The 22,418-nt window shown below is 41.2% G+C and overlaps 1 protein-coding gene across 1 annotated transcript in view; it reads right to left on the reverse strand.

Moving 5' to 3' along the window:
* NSF (N-ethylmaleimide sensitive factor, vesicle fusing ATPase) overlaps positions 1 to 22,418 on the reverse strand; it is a 68,461-nt gene that overhangs the window by 20,339 nt on the left and 25,704 nt on the right. The window contains exons 3-12 of the mRNA XM_063459374.1: positions 21,629 to 21,728; positions 20,617 to 20,656; positions 11,624 to 11,790; positions 11,047 to 11,154; positions 9,373 to 9,448; positions 7,150 to 7,305; positions 5,525 to 5,724; positions 3,975 to 4,140; positions 3,807 to 3,881; positions 3,203 to 3,390 (exon numbers count right to left, since the gene is read on the reverse strand). Coding sequence (XP_063315444.1) covers positions 3,203 to 3,390; positions 3,807 to 3,881; positions 3,975 to 4,140; positions 5,525 to 5,724; positions 7,150 to 7,305; positions 9,373 to 9,448; positions 11,047 to 11,154; positions 11,624 to 11,790; positions 20,617 to 20,656; positions 21,629 to 21,728 — 1,276 coding nt within the window. The remainder of the gene's footprint in view (positions 1 to 3,202; positions 3,391 to 3,806; positions 3,882 to 3,974; positions 4,141 to 5,524; positions 5,725 to 7,149; positions 7,306 to 9,372; positions 9,449 to 11,046; positions 11,155 to 11,623; positions 11,791 to 20,616; positions 20,657 to 21,628; positions 21,729 to 22,418) is intronic.

Genomic DNA, 22,418 nt, shown 5'->3' on the forward strand with positions numbered 1-22,418 from the left:
AGGCTAGCGTTGCCCCTGAGAGATCCGCATAAAATGTTAAAGTCATGCCCTCGAAGGGGTAGGTCGATTGTGCCCTGGCCGCTGTCAGGATTGCGGTCCTGTCTTTTTGAGCTTGAAACTGCAGAATTACATCCCGGGTGGCTGATTCCGGGGCCTTAGCCGGTTTTGGGATGCGGAACATTTCATCCAGCGCCACCATTTTGGCTTGCTTTGGGTTAAGCAGTACTGAGAGGAGCCTTCGTACAAAATGGGGCAATTCAGAGTCCGTTATAGTGTCTGCTATGCCTCTTATCTTGAGGTGCTTCAGCCGACGCTTATCCTCCATTTCAGCATATCGTAGGTCATTCTGCGTAGACATGTTCCGCAGCGCCTTGACCTCCTGTTGTAATTCCTTGATTTGTGCATCTTGGGTTTGCGCGGTGTGTTCCACAGCCCCGAGACGTCCGCTGAGGCCCGTCAGAGTGTCCCGAATCGAGGCCACGTCCGCCGATATTTTTTTATGGTGGTCGGCCATTAATTCTCTGATGGCCTCCATGCTAACCGGTGTAGGGGTAGCGGTAGGCGGAGGGGGCTGTTGTCGGGTCAGAGGCGATTGAAGGGCGGCCTGTGTGGGCTCCTCTTCTGCCTCCTCTGATGAATCACTGTAAAAGTCTGAGCATCCCCCATGGAGGGACGCCATGTTGAGGGTGGAGGCTTCTTGGGCCTTCCGCCACAGCTCTCCAATATGTGTGCCCGGTTTGATTTTGTCAGGCTTCAGTTTTTTCGTTTTTCGCCCCATCCCGTCGGGCGAAGCAGCTGGGGCTGTTCGGGTCGGGTTTAGCTCGATTATATGGGTTTTTAGTAGGTTTTTCTCGCTGTCAGGCCCGGAGCTCGGCAGACCTGCGACCGTCCGCTTCTGTAGTTAGGCCACGCCCCCGACCAACATTAAATCTAAGGAACATTTATTCAATATGCCGATCCACTTACGACAGACCTCGAGGTTATTCCTTCCGATAGTAGGAACATTCTTAATCCGAAAGCCTCTGGGGATTTTTTTCATGCGGTAATAGTCTGAAAGGTAAGTAGCGTGTAATTCAAGATCTATTTGTCTTTGTTTCAGCTTTTGCAATTCTCTTACGATGTCCCGTGGTTCAGATGAGACAGGTAGGTCCGAGTCAGATTGGGGCCAAAGTATGGCTGCTGCTTCTGCTTCAGAAAATTGCAGCACCTCAGCATGATCTGCAAACGCTCCTGCTCTGGTCAAGAATTCCTCCATAAATAAAATCCTTGTGAAAAACGTAACTCTCCTGGGTCTGGTGCGTGGAATGAGCCCTGGCTATACGAGCTCTCTTGGGTAATGAAAATATCGGATGTCCCGCACTCAATTTTCCAGTCTTGTGCTTGCCTCGGTGCTGCCTCAGCCGTTAATGTAAACCAATAGAAAGGAGTGCACTCTGCTTCACCGTATTGAAATCACTATTTTTCCCGCTATTCACTGTCTTGATAAAAGTCCTTCGAGGACTGAAACGTCGACTTGATCGTCTTTGAATGTTTGCACGTTTGCAAAATAAACTGAACAGATTTTTTCTAAGAAGTCCTCTTGAGTGCACTCCTTTCTATTGATATATATATATATATATATATATATATATATATATATATATATATATATATATATATATATATATATATATATATAAACAATATATATATAAACAAACAAAAAACAAAAAAAATTGATGTAATAGCAAATGAGCCTTGCTATTCAGAACTATCTAGCTGAAACAGAGCTCCATATGGATACGGTCATGCTACTAAACATGAGTGATGAAATCTTTCCACAATTAAAGGTAAACTAACAAAACGTGGCTGCATAAAAAATTAAACTATCCTAAGGTGGCAGTAGGGTTTTGGTTTGAAGTGAGATAACTATTGGATTGGGAGGGGAGAGATCAGACTATTGGTGTTTGTGAAAAGGAGTGAGCTTCTGGCAAGAGAGGGTGACAGTCAGTTACTAGAGGGAGTGAAAATAGAGTAATAAGAGGAGGAAGTGGGCTAGTGGCCGAGCAGGGGAAGAAAAGGGTCAAGAAACTTGGAGAGTGCGTATGGTCTGTGTGCGAGTATTGAGATGATTATGGAGTGGGCTAGTGAAATTAAACAAGGGGCAAATGACATGGAAATTAAAAGGGCCTGTGTTAGGAATGTTTGACTAGAGGTAAATAAAGGTTACATTTTAAATGTAATTTAATCCATTGTAGAAGACGCCTGTATGAACTGGTTTAGCTCACTCGTGCAGGGAGACGTATTCAGTAACGACAGAGTAAAAGCTCCATTTATTTAGAAAAGGTACAATGGATTCATCAGCAGGCTGCCAGCTGCAATAACATGTGCCTTCCAAGTCTCTCCTAAGACAAGAAGGGTTAAGTACAGCAAGTTCCCTCTGCACTCGTCCAGCTGGTAAGGCCAGGCTGGTGATATCGTATTAGAGGGTGTTGAAAAGCAGAGGAGAAAATGTGACAGGTCTTTAATAGGAATTTGGGGGAAAAAAAACAGACAAGTATGGATTATAAACACCCACTCAGTGTCTCTTTAGCTACGCTTAATAGAACTATACCTCCCAACACACACTGTCATCTCTATGCTGAAAATAGAAAAAGCAACACTTAGCATGCCATGGTTTATTACCCCCACTTGTATAGTTTCCTCCTTATCCCTGTAGAAGCACAATATGTTACAGACACATCCCAGAGCTTGTGTCGGGCATAAAATGGTTCACATTCTTCCCATACAAATCCAGTAACGAAGGACTATTGTTCTGGCTGTGCATGTGTCTTCCAACGCTGTGAAGGTTTGTGGTACTATCCATGTGTGCATGTTTGTGGTGCAGGTTGTGCATGTGTGTGTCTTGTGTCTTGTGTTAATGTAGGTTTGTAGAGCTGGCTGTTTGTGTGTTGGTATGATTTGCAACTTCTTGGTGCTGGCCATGTGTGTGTGTGTGTTGGTATAATGTGCAAATTCTTGGTGCTGGCTGGCTGTGCGTGTGTGTTGGTATGATTTGTGGGATTGTGGTTGTCCAATTCATATATCTTTGGCCCAAAATGTGCAATGCCCTAGGAAATTCTCCACAATTTCTGGTTTATTAAATAATCTCCTAGAGGTCATCCCATAATCGTTCGTTTAAGATTTCCAGAAGTAAAAGCTGTGTGTTTTCAGTATACCCTACCTTAATATGTCTGTTCATGGCAGTGGACTGCGCGGCCCTCACCAGCCCTTCCAGTTCAGCCCCACTAAAGTTTTTGGTCTCCACAGAAAGTTCTGGTATGTCCACATCCGTGGAGAGCAGACTGTGCTCCCTCATGCGCGCAGTGTGGATGTGCAGGATTTGCAGACGCCCCTTCTCATCTGGCAGACCTAAGAAAGTAACAGGAACAGCAGAAAATTAGGGAAACTCAAAGCGCAAGACAGGATTGTAGGTAAACAATAGAGGAAGTAGCAATATTATTGTTTCAGTACAGTTTGAAGAAAAAAAAAACAAAAACAACACCACACAGAAGAGATGGCCTCTTCTGGTGCCTAAAGCCGGTTCCTGGTGCCGCAGCTTGGCTAATCTTCTGCACTAGTCTGTCCAACATTTTTCTGCAAAAAACAAAACAAAAAAAACAACCAAAAAAACCCTAAAAACACATCTAACGCATTCCGTGTATATGTTTTTTTTCTCCTGATTTAGTGGTTCCCTACGCTATCATATTGCATTTTATTGGCCAGTTTAAAACATTGCTTGGAAGGCAGTTTTAACGCGATATAGTTAGACAGTTTACTCCACTCACCGATCTCCATTTTCACCTCCAGCCTCCCAGGTCTTAACAGAGCTTCGTCAATCAGATCCGGCCTGTTGGTCATTCCTGCACGGCAAACAAAAGTTAGAGTAATAAGGAGCAGTACTGCGTACTTTATGTAGAGAGCGAAGCACTGCCTCAGGCTGGAACTTATCTTACCTATAACTAGGATGTTATTGAGCTGCTCCACGCCATCAATTTTAGATAGCAACTGGTTGACAACAGTGTCATGGACGCCAGTGCTCCCCGCCATGCTTCCTCTCTGCTTGCAGATGGCATCTATCTCATCAAAGATGATGATATGCAGCCCACTGTTGGCACCCAACTGAATGAAAATGGAGAGGGTTATCCACATCGAAAACAGAAAATCAGCAGTAGAATATACACAATATCACATTTTACTAGCTGTTACGCTGTTAAAGGGACACTTGTCTGTCCAAAAAAATGAAAACAAAAACAATCATTGTTTCATACAATTAACCCCAATGAAAACATGATACATTGAAAGGAACACTGAAGGCACTTTAAGTTCACCTTATTGATGATGTTAAATCCTTGTAGTCCTGCATCCCTCCCTCCCCCCCTCCCCACACCATACCACCCCGCAAAATGCTTTATTTCACCAAATAGAAGGCTTGGAAGCAGAACTCTTATATCGTAACATATTGTGATGTCAGGCATGCATGCGCAGTGCTGTGTCGGTCGGCACACAGGTGGCTACGTTGCCCAATGTTCTTCTATGAGGAGCATTGGATTAGCCGGTTATCCTGGGGGAGACTTGGCACTAGAGAAAGGGTGATCAATATATTTATATATTTTTTTCCAATGGTAGGTACTTAATTAATTAGGTGCATCACAGCTGTAACATTAGGAATATAGATTTGCATTCCTAATGCTACATGTTCCCTTAATGATGCATTTTTTCTATTTGGGGTTGATCTAAAAACTACTTGAAAAAGATGCAGATCACTTGTCTAAAGTCTTCCCCTCGTAACCCCGCCCAGACTTTCTGTGGCTGTCCAATCACAGACTTTCCAATGTAGCTCAATGAGGAGTTTTTGCCAGGCAGGTGCTCTGAGCATGCGCTGCCTCCTGAATTTGGCTTCACTAAGCTAAACAAACAAGGAAGTAAAAGGACTGGTTGACTGGGACAGGGAGCAACAAGATTAATTCCTAAAAGTACCAATTTCTATTGCAGTCTACTCCGTTTTGTAAAGTTACAATAAGATTTAACATCTTCTGGTCCTATCACTCTTGGGCTTGGCAATCCGCTAGCTCTGGTCGTAGATCACCATTCAAACCACTGTGAAAGGGTGAAATAAAGGGTTTGGCTTCAACTCACTTCCAGCAAACAAAGAAAGAGAAGCAGGCTGTTTGGAGCTACAGAGTTCAAGGGACACTGTGGCCGCTTTATCTTGTTAAAGCAGTCTGGAGTCTCCTGGCGGTATGCTTCCATTCATGTTTTAATGCTAAACGAGAGTCCCCAGCAGCTTATCCCCTCTGTGTTGCTTGGGCTAATGGGTAAGCATTAACATGAGCAGCAATAGGCAGCTCACAATGCTCATTGCTGGTATGAATTGGTATGCCTCCAGTGTGCAGAGCTATGGGAAGTCACGGACCATCAGTGTAAATTGCTCGAAAATAATTTAACACTGACACCATCCATTTTGCCTGACAATTTTTCGTTCGACATGGACATCATCACTTACCCTTCTTTGCTCTTCCTCTGCGTCAGCAAACAGCTTGCGGATATTGGCCTCAGATTCCCCCACGTACTTGTTCAGGATTTCCGGACCGTTCACTACTTTAGGCTCCCTGGCATTTAACATTTTTCCAATCTGTCGGGCCATGAGGGTTTTACCACAACCAGGAGGCCCAAACAAAAGAATACCCTTCACGTGTTTGCATCCTGTTGGGAAGAATGTGGAATTTAGGCAACTCGTACAAACCCACACCCAGTCCTTCCAAAAGAAGAAGAAAAAAAAAAAAACTGGTACGAACCCCAACAATTCAAAATAAATCCAGCATTAACACTACAAATTCACAAATGTTTTGTGCTGACCCTTGTCCTGGCCACACGGCAAGAGCGTGGATAGTAGTTGGTTTTAAAAGTTATGATAGGATTCTTAATTCTGAAATGTTATGGACTATAACAACAGTGCGGATAGCTATACTTGTAGATGTACTTCTTGCCCTGAGTGAAAGTCCATGCCTCGGATTTAAATCAATCCATGTGGTTGTGTATTTAAGAGTAACTACTTACAAGGTAACCATCAGTCTAAAGGTGGAGAGGGGGGAAGGAGTGGGGGGTTTGGCCTTTTGCAGATGCTAAAACATGTTGAATTACTTAGCAGTGCTGACAGCCGTGGGCTAGGAGATGAGGTTGCCTGTCATCTCGGCTAATCCGTTTAGAATCTGACCTTTACCTGGTGCCCAGGTATGAATGTACAAGAAACACACATCCTGAGTGAGAATGTGGTGGATTTGCACCAATATTAAAGGCATGGAATGGCTTAATAACCTTTACTGTAAATATACACAGCTTACAGACAGTCCCAGCATAGGATGATCAAAGACCACATTGTAATGACAACAAGACTTGTCATTGGCTCTTAGGAGGTTAATGCACTTGCCTTTTGTTTGTCTGTTTTTTCCTATTCCAGTACGTTTTGTTCATGTAAATCTTGTTTGTGTGTGTGTGTGTGTGTATAAAAGGTGCAACATACTAGAAGAGAACCTGAACTACACAGATGCGTCGTTAGCGATATTCGCAAAACAATAAATGGAGCCATCAGCAAGCTGGTGTAGCCGCTATTAGCCTGTGCAACAGTTCCACCAATCTTATCTGAAGAATGGAATTACTGTCAATTGCTGAACTACGTGTTCCATAAACCCCTTTTGATTTAATGTGATATGCTCAGCTACAATTAAAAAACAAAGGAAGCATTAGGATTGACTCATTCACTTCTTAGTTTGAAATTACAGCAGAGCCTGCAGACATTTATTTTTTCTATGCCTTGGACTTTATAGTTAAAAAAACTAAAACAAATAGGAGGATAATTGCAAGCGCGGATCTTCCCTTAAAGAGGTCAGTCAATTCCGAACCCGTTTCTACTGGTCCATCTCCGCTTAGATTATGTTTTATGCATGCACTTAACCTCTTCCTCACAAACATTCACTAATTTTGTGTCATACCCTAAATCGGAATAGCGTATGTGTGTGATATGGCCATGCCAGTGACTGAAGCGTGTAGCCATGGCTTTGTTGATGAATGCAGTTGTTAGAAATACAAAAAAGTTTGGCTTTAATTCTTAACAAATCCTTCTATTCTCACCCATTTGCTCTACGATCTCAGGTGGAAATACACGCGAGGCGAAAGCTCGTCTGAAGATATCTGAAAACTCTTTGTCCAGACCTCCTATCCCCATTTTCTCAAAGTTCCAGTCTGGGTTGATAATAGACTGACGTCCTTGCTTGGTCCTTGACTTGCCTAAAAGAAAAGAAAGTGTGCATAAGTGAAAGGTACCAGAAGGGGGCAGTATACAGATGTTATAGCCAATCTTTGACATTACAGCTGTTGTCACCTGCCTTGAGACGCTGAGTCAGCTGAATGTTTAACAATCAATAATATACTGAGATATTGGATCTTCATTTACCATATGATGATAATAACAAACAAAAAGAATAAAAACATGGAAAGCCGTGCACTTAAAGGAACACTTTTAAGCAGCAAAAAAAACTACCTGTTAATGCAGTATTGGTGCCCACTTGCTGCAATTTGTGTCTGACAATGTAAAATACTGCCGTATAACAGCAATGTTTAACATTCTGCTAAAAACATAGTTGTAGAGGCTGCGAGACAGAGTTACTAAAGCGTATTACAGTGGTTAAGGTGCAAAGAGTCCATAGGTGTATATATATATATTTTTATTTCTTTATTCAATTTAGGGCACAAATCACCAAGGTTTCCAAATTGGATCATGTATGTTTTCCCATGATGCTACAGGTGGCATGCCACAATCCTCAGCGTTCAGACAGATTTAATGAGGCAGCCATTTTGGAAGAGGCAGACTGCAAATCCATATATGGGAGTTTCGATAACACAGCTTCACCTAATTGAAACTGCCAGTGTCAACTATACTTTCTGTGGATGATCGGCCAAATTTAAATAAAAAAAAAAAGAAGCCATTTCTTTTAGTATCTATCTTAGTTATGCGAACAACCGGCAGTGAAGGTATCCATGGGTATTGAGCGCCCTCTACTGGAAATCCTGGCTAACGCAGTCTTTTTTCAGTATTCAGGCAAGCAATTATTCTGATTAATAAAACACGATTATCCAGTGAATACTGCCTAGAAGTAGATGGCCAATTGTTCAGTTCTCTAGATTTTCTAAACAAGATTCTAGATTTTGCCACGCTTCTATGATACAATATAAAAACAGAAGGCACTACATTGTAGCCCATTGAAAGCCAAATTGCAAAATTGAGGCAAAAAAGTGCCACTGTGGAAAAAGTATTTGAGTTCAATCACATCTTGGCTATTTTGTCCTGAATTTTGCAACTTGGTTTTCAGATCACTTCAATTCAGTGTTCTACATTTTATTAAAAACACACAAGAGCACATGGCTAAAGACTGCTGTAAAAAAACAGGGAAAATGCAGATGGGAGCAGAGCTGGGGTATTGTATGAACTATACAACAAAAGTTTTATTTAAATCAATGGAATATAATGGACGAAGCAAGACCTATAACCATATGTGTACTGCTAGTCTAATTCGCACATATAGGAAAAAGATAATGAAACTCATAATATAAAGACGTTTCCATTAAAGGGACACTATAGTCACCATAACAACTTTAGCTTAATGAAACAGTTTTGGTGTATAGATCATGCACCTGCAGTTTCGCTGCTCAATTCTTTGCCATTTAGGAGTTAAATCCCTTTGTTTATGCAGCCCCAGTCACACCTCCCTGCATGTGACATCCACAGCCTTCCTAAACACTTCCTGCAAAGAGTCATCTATTGTTTACACTTCCTTTATTGCAAATTCAGTGTAATTTAAAATTTATTATCTCCTGTTCTGTTAATAGCGTGACGGACCTTGCAGGAGCCTCCTATTTGTAGTTAAAGTTCAATTTACAGAGCAGGAGATACAAACTTTTACATCTGCATAAACAGAAACAAAAGTCATTTTACTCCTAAATGCCAGAGAATTTAGCAGTGAGACAGCAGAGGCATGATCTATACACAAAAACTGCTTCATTAAGCTAAAGTTGTTTTGGTGACTATAGTGTCCCTTTAATGGAAACGTCTTTATATTATGAGTTCCACTCCAATGGGCAGAAGTGGTCTGGGTGCCTGAAGTGTCCCTTTAACCCCTTAAGGACACATGACATGTGTGACATGTCATGATTCCCTTTTATTCCAGAAGTTTGGTCCTTAAGGAGTTAAATCAAAGGAATGTTTCAAATACATTGACCTAGAACATTAAAAAGGCAAGCATACACTTCCAGCAAAATCACAGAATACACTTATAAATGAATTCAAGGTAAACTCACCTGTGAGGTTTAGTGATGAAGAGTCTGCCTTCTCAAACACTACTTGGCTGTTGCCTACCACCAGCCCCACATCAATCTGAAGACAAAGGCAGAAAGACTAAATGTAGACATCAAATAACAATAGGTATAATGGAACAAATGGAATTGAGTTTGATGTGAACATCCTAATATACACCTAGGCCTTTCTCCTTAACCCCTTAAGGACCAAACTTCTGGAATAAAAGGGAATTATGACGTGTCACACACGTCATGTGTCCTTAAGGGGTTAAAGGGACACTTCAGGCACCCAGACCACTTCTGCCCATTGGAGTGGTCTGGGTGCCAACTCCCACTACCCTTAACCCTGCAACTGTAATTATTGCAGTTTTTTATAAACTGCAATAATTACCTTGCAGGGTTAACTCCACCTCTAGTGGCTGTCTACAGCCACTAGAGGGCACTTCCTTGTCCACAGCACAGATAACCTGTGCTAGAGCGTCGCTGGACGTCCTCCCGCTGTGTGAGGACCTCCAGCGTCGCTCATTTCCCCATAGGAAAGCATTGAAAAGCATTTTTTCAATGCTTTCCTATGGGGAACGCTAATGCACATGCACGGCATTGCCGCGCATGCGCATTAGGTCTCCCCGGCCGGTGGGCGGGATCAGTCTCGCCCACTGGCCGACGCAATCACAGGGAGGAGCGGCGGCGGAGGAAGAAGCAGCGACGTGGGACATGTTGCTGCCTCTGGTAAGTTACTGAAGGGGTTTTAACCCCTTCAGCAACCGGGGATTGGGAGGGAGAGGGGACCGGCAGTGCCAGGAAAATGGATTGTTTTCCTGGCACTGGAGTTTACCTTTAAAGGGACACTATAAACACCCACACCACTGCATTTAAATGAATTTGTCTTGGGGGCAGTGCTCCTTCCAATTTGCTCCCCAATATAAAATATTGCCTTTTTGGAGATACAGTATTGTTTACATTGTGAGGCTAAACACACCACAAGTGGCTGTAACCATGAAAGTCAATAGATGGTGCTACCTCTTCCATGACTGAGTTTGACTCTGTTTTAGACGTTCGATATCCTCACACATTGCACGAGTATGTCAAACAATCAATCAATGCTTCTCTATGAGAAGCATTAGGTTAACATATCGCAGCGAATGCACCACAGGTCCAATAACGTTGCTCTATGAGAACGAAGAGAAGACGTCATTGCTGTGTGAAAGTAGGTCCAGGCTGTGGATCATGCGGCTGGATTCAAGGTAAACTTTAATATTTAATCAGGGTGTAATTGACAGTTTACTATCGGACTGCATCAGGGGGTTTCTGGTGCTATAACCACTACAGACTGCAGGAGTGGTTATATTGCTTAGTGTGACCTAAAAAGAGAGGCCCATAATTCTAACTGAACACACACCAACACAGACGGAATGTTTATATATATATATATATATATATATATATATAAAAAAAAATTTTTTACTATATAGTTTACCTTTAATATTTAGTTCTCATAAATACTGCCTGCTTGCTTTTGGGTAGTTGTTGGGGTTTTTATTTTTAAACATAAAATGGGCTAGATATATGCAAGTGTAAAATGAGTAGAGTGTTAATGTTAAACACGCATCGCGGTCCAGTTGTGTGTTATCTTTCTTCCATTTAAAGTATTTGGCCAGAATTGTACTCATAACTCACCTTCTGTCTCTTGCCCACCGAGGGTTCTCCCTTAAGAATGCTTGGATCCATAGCCTCGATGTCTTTCACCACCAGCCCAAACAGTTTGTCATTAAACGTAAACACAAGCTGTCAAGGAGAGAACGTATTCGTGAAACGTAGACACTAGACCTGTAGCTCTAAGCAAACAGTAACGTTATTTGGAACCTACCATATTGTACATTGCTGTGCAACTTGCTATCACAGTATAATTCTGGTCTGCTGACCTTGTGTGGTCTCCAAATTCAGAAAGCCACCTGAGCTGCGGTTTTATTTTATTTTCCCATAAATTTCTGCCTTTGTGACCACCTAGCCTTTCTATCTCTACATCTATCGTTCGGTCTTTACTACTATTAGTTCATATTTTATATATTATTATGCTTTTATTAAAGGATTACTCTATTCGTTCCCAACTTCGGAGAGGAGTCTCAAATCACCTTGTCTAGTCATTTGGTTTAACATCTGATGTTTTCAGGTTCACTGTAGTGCAGATTGTCTGGTAATTACTAGAAAATTAAAACTCTGTTATTCACCGGTTACATAGCTAGTCTGGACATACCTGCTGGCTGATGGAGAAGGTTTGATTGTTGAACTGCTGGATAAATTCTCCTGCCATTCGATCTGTATCGTATGGATTGGAGTCCACACTCTTCTTTTGCAAGAAGTCCACCTCTATGGTCATAGTGCCGATGCATTGCTTTGTCTTGTCGAAGTTGTAAACCGACACTACGGGTGGAGGGAGGCAGAGAACAAGCAATTCAAAATATACTCTTACAGAAGAATATTCACAAAACAGTGGACCATAAAGCCCAAATCAGATATAGCAAACTTTACATAGGCTTGCTGTAACCATCAATCCAAATTGGTGAATGCCACAAAGCCGGTTAAATGGATTATGATGTTAGTTGGAACTGCTACCACCAGAGCTATACATGTACACATAAATCCCTTAATCAGCGGTTTCAATAAAGCACTATCGTTACTAAAGTTATCCCATGTAAAGCTAGAATGTCTGTGTTTATTCAGTTGGTAATACTGGGTAATGTAGTCCAACAGCATCTGGAGATAGGAGGTTGATCACCCCAGTTCTGAATAATGTTCTTAACTCAGATGGCTTTTATCCAGATGAGTGTTTACTGCATTGAACAGTCCTTCGGATCAGTATTACATCTGTACGATTATGTAATTAAATTGACACAAAGCACCATAACCACTTCTGCAAACTGTAGTGGCTATAGCACCAGAAGCCCCCTGATATAGTCCGATGGTAAACTGGTATGAACTGACATGTTTGCATACTTCTGGGTTATTGTACCAGCTCATACCAAGTTTGGACATTAATCATAGGCTGAATTCGCAGAATGCTTTAGTGGTTATGGTGCTTAAGGTAACCCACTTGCACGAACAAATACGGTTTATATTTATGTACACACATTCTGGTCTCTGGTATACAACTTATATGGAATAAGGGAGGAGAAAAAAAAGTATCATCATAAAAAGACACACTAAACCCGTTACAAACTCGGGATACAATTTATTTTGATGAATGGAACTGCAACCGGGAGCTGAACTACTTTTCATACAAACCCTGCCATATCGAGATTAACAGAATCAGAAAAACTCCATTGACCAAACCTAGAGGCTCTTGGTCTGGGGGAGGTCTTTCTCATGTTAACTGTGCAAGTGAACACACGTAGAATAATAGAATAATACAAAAAATATACCTGACAGGTACCTCATATCGTTACATGCATTATTTGGTCTGAAGACACGTACACTTTTTGACTCAATTCTTATTTGAGACCCATTTCAATTATTAACTACTGTTCTATTTCTTGAATTCCTGAGTAAAAAATTGAAAGCAAGAAATTAGATTTTGCCGCCACCTACTACAACCATGTTTGACTAGAGCAATTAGTAAGTTTCAAATTCCCACTGGAACTCTGAGTCACATGAGGACATGGAAGAACATTATTTAAAAAAAAAAAAATAAACATGCTTTCATTGCGTCACAAGGAACTATGTTTCTTTCGGAAAGATATGCCTCCTGGGAGATTGATCACTAAGGGATGTTGGGAGGAAAGAAACCGAAGGAAAAAAACAGAACACGTCAGAAAACCTAACCAAAAAATGCATTAACAGCATGTAAGCATCCCTTTAAAGAAAAATGATTGGGGAAAGTGTAGTTTTAACCCGATTATATAAAGCATTGCCATTTAGTAGATACAGCTTATCATGTTTACGTTAAAGGGTTAAACACACCTCTAGTGGCAGTCTTCCACCAGAGGCACTTTGGCAGTGAGAACGGAGTCAAACTGTTCATCCCCAGCGCTCCTGTATGAGGAGCATTGGATTGGACGTTCAGAAGCGTTGGCGTGATGTTGCGGAAGGTGGATTGAGAGACTGCTAAGACTATCTTGACGCTGGAAAAAAAAAAGCTAAGTAATACTCTTTATTCCAGTTTTCATTTAGAGTCAAGTGGGCCCCAGAATCTGAACAAAGCAGAGAAAACTATAGCGTTAGGAATAAAGGTTTGTATTCTTAAAGCTATCGTGTTCCTGAAATTGATTACTATTTAAATGGATGGATACTACAGACCACTAAAGCACTTTGGTTTTCTGAAGTGCTTTATATGTGAAGAGTGTGTCTTTTTTTTTCATTTTACAGACGTCAATTCAAATTGGCACGTTTATAAATTAACCATGTTACTCCACCCCCTGGCTCTCAGAAGACATGTCCTGTTACTTCCTAAGTTGCATGTTAACATCCCAAGCGCCTCAAAGTTTGTTTCAATATTGATTAGATGTAATCATGTGCATAAAGCGTGTCTGTTTTTTTGTTGTTTCTTTTTTTAACTAGTAATTTGATTGTTCTGATTGAGAATTCCTCTTTTTAATACTTCAAGGTTCTAATCTCCTATTTTACAGAACTCAGTGTATCACTGAATACATTATCATCTTCACATCTTTCACAAGTCACCAGGAGAGAATTGTGGATTCCCAACACAAATATTAGAAAAGTTCTCTAATAGCTACATTAGGAAAAACGGATACCTTTATTTTTGATTAATACACTTTGGTTCAAGGGGGGATTAGTGTGTTGTATTTAATTCTTAATACATTACAAGCTGTGCAAAGATTGGGTATAAAGCAGGAAAAGCAGTTGATTTTAACGTCTTCCTAAAGAAAGCAGCCTTGGACGAAAACTTAAAGGAACACTAGTCACCTAAATTACTTTAGCTAAATAAAGCAGTTTTAGTGTATAGATCATTCCCCTGCAATTTCACTGCTGAATTCACTGCCATTTAGGAGTTACGTAAATCACTTTGTTTCTGTTTATGCAGCCCTAGCCACACCTCCCCTGGCTATGATTGACAGAGCCTGCATCAAAAAAAACTGGTTTCACTTTCAAACAGATGTAATTTACCTAAAATAATTGTATCTCAATCTCTAAATTGAACTTTAATCACATACATGAGGTTCTTGCAGGGTCTAGCAAGCTATTAACATAGCAGGGGATAAGAAAATCTTAATTAAACAGAACTTGCAATAAAGAAAGCCTAAATAGGGCTCTCTTTACAGGAAGTGTTTATAGAAGGATGTGCAAGTCACATGCAGGGAGGTGTGACTAGGGTTCATAAACAAAGGGATTTAACTCCTAAATGGCAGAGGATTGAGCAGTGAGGCTGCAGGGGCATGTTCTATACACCAAAACTGCTTCATTAAGCTAAAGTTGTTCAGGCGACTATAGTGTCCTTTTAATATCTCGGAGCAATAGGGGAAAACACCCTATCTCTTGGATTGTGAAGGTCCTGTCACAGTGGCAACACAGGATATTTATTATGGTGTCAAAATGGTTATGACATTGCAGCAAACCTTGATTGACAGCTTTGTCTATGCAGTGCGGAAGTTTGAGGGGAACGATTAATTTACCCACTGAGGTATTCAAGATGGCGGATAAACTAACACCCAAACACAGACTGGCATGCCTTTTGGTTCTTTTTAAATACTGTCTTGACCATCTGCAGCTCTGACAGTCATCAGCAGCCATTTTCTTGATTGAAGCATGTTTTAGATTGTGTACTGTTTATGACGGTCTGTGTAGACTTCAAGAGAGATTGTATTGATGGAGAGGCATAGCTCTCCTCATTGTAACTGAAAGCGTTAAATACATATATCGCTATTTTGAGACAAATCCATAGGATTAGAAATGAAAAACATGTGATGGCGTTCAGGTGTGAATGAAGGATAAAGGAGGTGGGAATCTTCTCAGCTTGTAGAGGTAGAGATCTGCGTGGTGTGAACAGAGGGCAGTTAGTAGGGGGCGAGGGGGGGGGGAGCAGCAGTGCGGCACTGGCACAAATGCTAATTAAAAAAAAAAATATAGGCGGCAAGGGGACTTTGAAGAGGAAAGGTGTTACTGGCACCTCAGTGTTGGATGTTAGAAGAAGTTTTTAGTAAGGAAGACTAATTAACCAAAGAGGAATGTGGTCTCCAAGTTCAGCGTACATGCAAGTCATGCTAGCGAATGTGGGCAGAGGAAGGGGGGCAGCCCAGAGATCTGTGGGTGGGAGACTGTGTATTATTACTTACAGGATAAGGACATGGGTATTCCCTTAAAGCAGTGTGCAAGGCATCTTACCCTTCACCAAACAAAAAAGAAAAAATATCTTTCTAAGAACAACACGAGGTAAAAACACAGTAAGTGCCTATGGGTAGCAGGGTCTGGTGTTAAGAGGGTTTTGATAAAATATATAGACCAAATTAAAAATACCTAAAATAGTTGGGGAGACTTATAAAAGGCACTACAGGTACTAGTGACAAAATACCAAATAAGGAACACTCTGCACCCAGAACAGTACCAGTTTTATCTTGATAACCCCCTCCTCTTCCCCTACAGTGTCTATAGTCCAAAAGTGTATAAAAAGCATGCCCATCTAAAAATAAAGCAGGATAAGAGATGCAGGGCACTAGATACGTTGCAGCATCATTACAGCAAGCAGTGGCGTGGTAATAGAAGGATATTCCTCTGGACGGCTGGGATGTGCAGGGTTAATGCTAAAAATGTGTGGGCTCTGTGTAGTGTGAAAGCCATTAGATGGCACCAGAGAGACTCAAGACAAATCTGGAAAGAGACAAGAACAAACCGCTTGTGCTCAGTCTCCAGCAAGCATCCCCGTGGGAATCATCATTAACCGCTGAGTATCCAGAAACACATCAATTGTGAAATTATTCTATAGATCGTTATTTACTCCATAAGGTTTCTCTGCATGCAGGTTTGTGTGCGTGAATACATCTGCATATGAGCACACTGTGTGTGAATGCATGTGTGTATGTCATATATGGAATACAACAATACATTCAAGACTTGTGCACACAAGTGTCTCAGCTGGTACGAGCAAATCAAATTCCTTTGAGAATCAGCCAAAGAAAAAAAGAAAAAGATTCCACAAGTAAATCTCGGGCGGCTGAGATTCTTTCCGGCAGAATCAATCTGCTGAAAACACATTTGTGTAGAAGTCTCAAATTCTCCCATTGAGCGGTGAGTGCCAAATAAAAATGGAGAGGATGAAAGACTGGTTTCAGTTCTAGAATGGACTCACCACTTGACATGTCACAGGCTATGCGCTCAAACACCCACTATTCCAGGGCGGCTGCTGTGACTATAGTACACGTCATAACCAATATTATACACTATGAATGTATTTTTTTTTAGTATCACTCCAGTGGCCATTTAAGTGTGAATTGTTAGTGTAGGACTAAGATGTTTTACCTTGATGTGGCAGGTGAGTTTACACTTGAATGGCCTTTGGAGTGATACTAAAAAAGTTATTTAAGCGTGCCTTTATAGTTATAGTGATTTTGGATAATGTGCAAGATCACAGGTACTATTTGTGACTTTTGTTTAATTGCATGAGCGCTTGCTTAAGTTCCATTGTGTTGATCAACTCTGTATGGAATTCATGTGATGTTGCAAGGATACTGGGATACAAACATCGATCTAAAAATGACCTTTAAAGAAATACTCCAAGCACAATCGGCAGTGGTGGTTAAGGTGCCGCTGCTTTCCCCCGCATTATAAATACGGTAATCAAGTCATTTTTGAGCGGTTCAAATTCTTACCTTGCACCCCTTGGGCACCGCTCCCCACTCCACTACTATAGCAGGAGAGCTGGAAGTACCTCCCATTAACTCTCCAGAGCTAGCTCAGTGGATGAAAGCGATCAGCTGACACTCTCAGCCAATGAGCTAAGCCCTGCACTGCTTAAGGACATGCTCAGCCAATGAGCCAAGCCCTGCACTGCCTAAGGACACTCTCAGCCAATGAGCTATGTCCTGCACTGCTTAAGGACACTCTCAGCCAATGAGCCAAGCCCTGCACTGCCTAAGGACACTTTCAGCCAATGAGCTAAGTCTTGCACTGCTTAAGGACCCTCTCAGCCAATGAGCTATGTCCTGCACTGCTTAAGGACACTCTCAGCCAATGAGCCAAGCCCTGCACTGCTTAGGAGCCTCTAGGTCTCCTGCCTTATTAGTGGAGATGGGAAGAAGTACCAAGTGGAGCTCAAGTGAGAACCACTTAAAAACTGTTTTACTCCTTACAATGGAGGGCGTCAGGGCACTCATTGCACAATAACCACTTGAGTGAGCTAAACAAAATAGTAAAAATTGTCTGGCTGATTACTGTATCGGCTTTATAAAACTGAACTGGTTCTAGTGCTTGGAGTCCCCTGGTGCCGTCTTTCATTTACTGGAACTATAACCAATTCACAGAGATGAAATGGTTATAGTGGTTACAATGTCCTGGTCAGCCTGTATCTGTGACTGACCATCACATGTACATCCTAATTGCCATTTTATTTGCAGAAGTTTTAATTGGAGATAACGCCTAACTATTCCATCTGCATGCAATATACATATATACCTTGCAAGGACTCAAAATCGATCTATATTTGTATCGAAGATCAGGATGATATACGTGACTCTGTATGTTAGGTCTCCATGAGGATACAAAATCTGTTCTCTTCCTGCACTCGTGACCATCTGTCACCCACAACCAGCTCTATGTGGAAGATAAAACTGCCATCTGTTTGCCAGGGTTTGGGAAGAGCAAGAGTTCAAAACTAAAATCTGCATCTAATTTGCCAACACGGAAGATCAGTGGCTGCATACAGGTCTCTGAATGCAAATATGAATCTCTGGAGGTCAAGCCCTTTAATTAATCCTTTAAACTGCATGTCCCTCCAGCATGCAAACTGACACTCCACAGTGGAAGTGACACCCTTTCCCCAATGTATTAGAGGAGTCTTCTTTAGACCTATCCTCAGACCAGAGTCATGAAATGCCTGTTTTGGCAGAGGTGAATTATTATTAAATGAATTATGTGAGCATCGACAGGGATATTCTGAAATACTGACCTGTTGGTGAGCCCTAAGGAAAACTGAATTGTGGATCTAAGAGGTGGGTAATGAAGGATGCTGCGGTGTCTGTTACATAATAAGTGCCATGTGTCAGTGTGTACTTCGATAATTGGATATTTATTATTCAAAAAAAGTTCTATAAAATTATGCTACTGATTATACTGAATTGGTATTCAAATCTGTGATGTCACCACGCACAGCAGCAAGGCCATGCTGATGTAATTATGCATAATTTACAAACCGCACCGCGACATAATTTTAAGCGATCTATTACTTGAAGGAGTCTCGCAGCACTAGCTGCCGCTGCCAACTCCAACTCGCCGTCCCAGTTTAGATTTGTGATTTATTACAGCATCAGAAGTGTCTGTGCAACAAATCATCCATTCAACTGGGCAGGAGTGTCGGAATGGTAGGATTTCTCTGCCAATGATGAACGCCGCAATCCCCTTCACACGGTGCTGGGATACCGAGAGGCGTAGATGAGGCAGCTGATCAACATGATAGGGGTCCAGAAGATGTAAAGAATATAAATAAAGATTAAAAACAAAATTCAAATCAGGTGGTCAATGTGGCACTGTGCATAAAATATTTTCCTTGGTTATCAATTAATCGTTGATGTCTTCTTTTTTTTCTCTCCAGCTGATCAGCTAATAAACTATCAGACACCTTCCAGGGGAGTTCAAACATACGAGGGGAGCTATTTATAGTAAGAGAGGTGCTGCAGTACTCCCAAGAGATGCAATTACTGAATGGAAGGTCGAAAACAGCTTCTGGTTTAGTGAGGCAGAGAGCGCTGGATTAGCGAGGGTAATACAGGAAAGAACCATTTAAATTGTATCTGTTATGTTGGAGATTGTGTTCCATACCGCAATCAAACAAGCACAATTCAGATGGATGAGGCTGGTGCTAGAAACTGGTCAGTCTAGAGCCAGCTCTTTACATAAGCAAACAGTATTTAGGTTATCAAAATGTGTAGATTCAGCTAAATCTGATCATTTTCATCTCACCAAGGACAAAAATAAATAAAATAAAAAAAGCCAACAGTGCATTGAAGAATCGCATTCATTAGCGGAATCTCCACGTTAATAGGCAATAAAAAGGCAACGTGGAATATTACTATTACAAGAAAAATCCCCTGTAATAAAGGAGGATGCTAATCCCCCATTGACTCATTTAAAAAATTTTAATATAATTATTAGGTCCTGAGGGTCTACATACATGCATTATTCCTCCATGTCTTTGTACAGCTCTACTATGTGCCACACTTTGCCCCTGCTAAGCAGAACACTACATAACCTACCCATGGGCATTACATTCCATACCTGCCAAGTGTCTCGTTTTAGGAAAGATAATCCCTACTTTGTACCCAAATCCTTCTGTTTTCATGGAGCTTCAAATGTTTGGTGTGTATCAGAGTGTTACCGCTGTAATATCTCTTTAACCCCTTAAGGACCAAACTTCTGGAATAAAAGGGAATCATGACATGTCACGTGTCCTTAAGGGGTTAAACAACAATGGATGTGTTTCAGTCAGTCTGTATATAAAATTAATTATGGTCTTAGACGGAATTAAGTTTTTAAGCATCATGAAGTCACCAAATCTTTTAGCTGGGAGTTCCCGATTAACCAGTTTTTGGTAACTGCTAGGGCAAGGAACAAGGATAAAATATAATCAGGTTGTCCAAGGACGGCCTCAGAATCATAATCAAGAAAAAAATTAATAAGTGCGCCCCTTACGGATGCGAGTAACCACACACTGCCCTTGCATTCAAAACTCTGGAAGAGGAAAGGCCTTAGCTACAGGATTGTAATAAAACCCTAGTGGTAGAGGGGGTGTGCACACATTAATTACAGAAAGAGGGCCTTTTACCCCTTAAGGACACATGACATGTGTGACATGTCATGATTCCCTTTTATTCCAGAAGTTTGGTCCTTAAGGGGTTAAAGAAAGGAAATGGGACTATTGGCTACTGGACTTGCCTGGTATGCTAGTCTTGCCATTTCATTGTCTACAACAGTTATCGCCATTTGGCCAATTCAAAAATATCTGTATATCCATATTAACAGCATGGTAATGCATTTTAAAAGGATCACGTTTCTACTAATATTGCACTAAGCAAAATATCTTCTTACCGTCCACATCCTGTCCGATGGAGAGACCAGCCCATTTTCTCTAAAATAGGGAAAAGAAGAAGAGTTCTTTATTAATAGTAACATTCCAACCACACAAATCGTTCTAAATTAGAGGACTACAAAGGCACCTATGGTTTAAGACAAGGATCACAAAATTCGTACAGCCACAATGTCAGATATTAGGTCCTCTTCAAAAGATCTCTGTAAACAGTAACCCCTCCCCCCCATGGTTAATAACCCTTTCTGTCACTTATGTCGGCCGGCAGAGGAGACCTAATGCTAATGTACAGCAATGGCCAAGCTCGCATTAGGATTTTCCCATAAGAAGCTTTACTATGGGGTTTTAGGTAACGCTGGGTGTCCTCATGCATAGCGTGAGAACGTCCAGCGGCAGTTAGGCGACCAAAGTCACCTAACGACCCAGAAGTCCCTCTAGTGGCTGTCTGGTCGACAGCTACTGGAGGTGGGGTTACCCCACACAGCTAATTATTGCAGTTTATCAAAAACTGCAATAATTAGCTTTGCAGGATTAAGGGACCTGGGACTATGCAACCAAGACCACTTCAATGAGCTGAAGGGGTCTGGATGCCTATAGTGCTCCTTTAAATATTAAAGATAAAATAAAACAATGAACAATGCTGTCAACCAACTCACAAAATGAGCAAAATCTGAATAAATTGTAACAGATTACAAGTTATCTTGCAACTGGCCAAGCTGCCTACTCTGAACTAAATTATCCACAGCAGTTGTCCATTTCTCAAAATTTCCTTTGGCGATTTGTGCCAAATCAGAATACAGAATCCAAAAATGTTTCGAACATAAAAATAAATAATAATAAAAAAAAAGAAGAAGAAGATCATGCCATTTTAAAATTCCGTTGTCATTCCTCTGCAACACCCCGAGGTGCCATCATGTAAACACATGGAGGTTAAGAGAAGATACTAGTACAATGTCAGTATAGAAGCTGATGAAGACACAGAGTAAGACAAGCCGTGGAAACTAAGATCTGTACCTGGGGAAGGCTAAATGCAATCGTTCCTGGCAGCACAGTGTGATGGGTCTTGACAGTAAAGATGAACTTGTGATTTTGGAAAGTTCTCACGGTCACATGCCTGAGGAAACAAGAAAATGTTAGCCCTGCATGTAAGTAATAATTCGAACCTAACATAGAAACATAAAATGTGACGGCAGATAAGAACCATTCTGCCCATCTAGCCTGCCCAATTTTCTAAATACTTTCATTAGTCCCTGGCCTTATCTTATAGTTAGGATAGCCTTATGCCTATCACACACATGCTTAAACTCCTTCACTGTGTTAACCTCTACCACTTCAGCTGGAAGGCTATTCCATACATCCACTACCCTCTCAGTAAAGTAATACTTCCTGATATTATTTTTAAACCTTTGCCCCTCTAATTTAAGACTATGTCATCTTGTTGTGGTAGTTTTTCTTCTTTTAAATATAGTATCCTAGTTTACTGTGTTAATTCCCTTTAGGTCACAACCTAAAAACATACGATACAAAGTCATTTCTGTACAGTATGCCAATGAGTCCTGCAGTAGATTGCAGTAGCATGTTAATGTGTTCACTCTGCTCCCTGTATCCTCCTTAACAGGTCTGTGCTTCCTTACCTTCTTCTACAGCTACTCCATTGGCTTACGAGTAACCTTATTTACCAAGGCCAGGCCTTATAGGTCCTACACTAGTAGCCAGTCCTTAAAAGTAACTTGCCATTGCAAGTATGTTGCACACTCACCAGAGCTGAATTTCTACTGCCTGGACTAAATTTTCACTTGCCAAT

This window comes from Pelobates fuscus, chromosome 6 (genome assembly GCF_036172605.1).
Source record: "Pelobates fuscus isolate aPelFus1 chromosome 6, aPelFus1.pri, whole genome shotgun sequence".
NCBI lineage: Eukaryota > Metazoa > Chordata > Amphibia > Anura > Pelobatidae > Pelobates > Pelobates fuscus.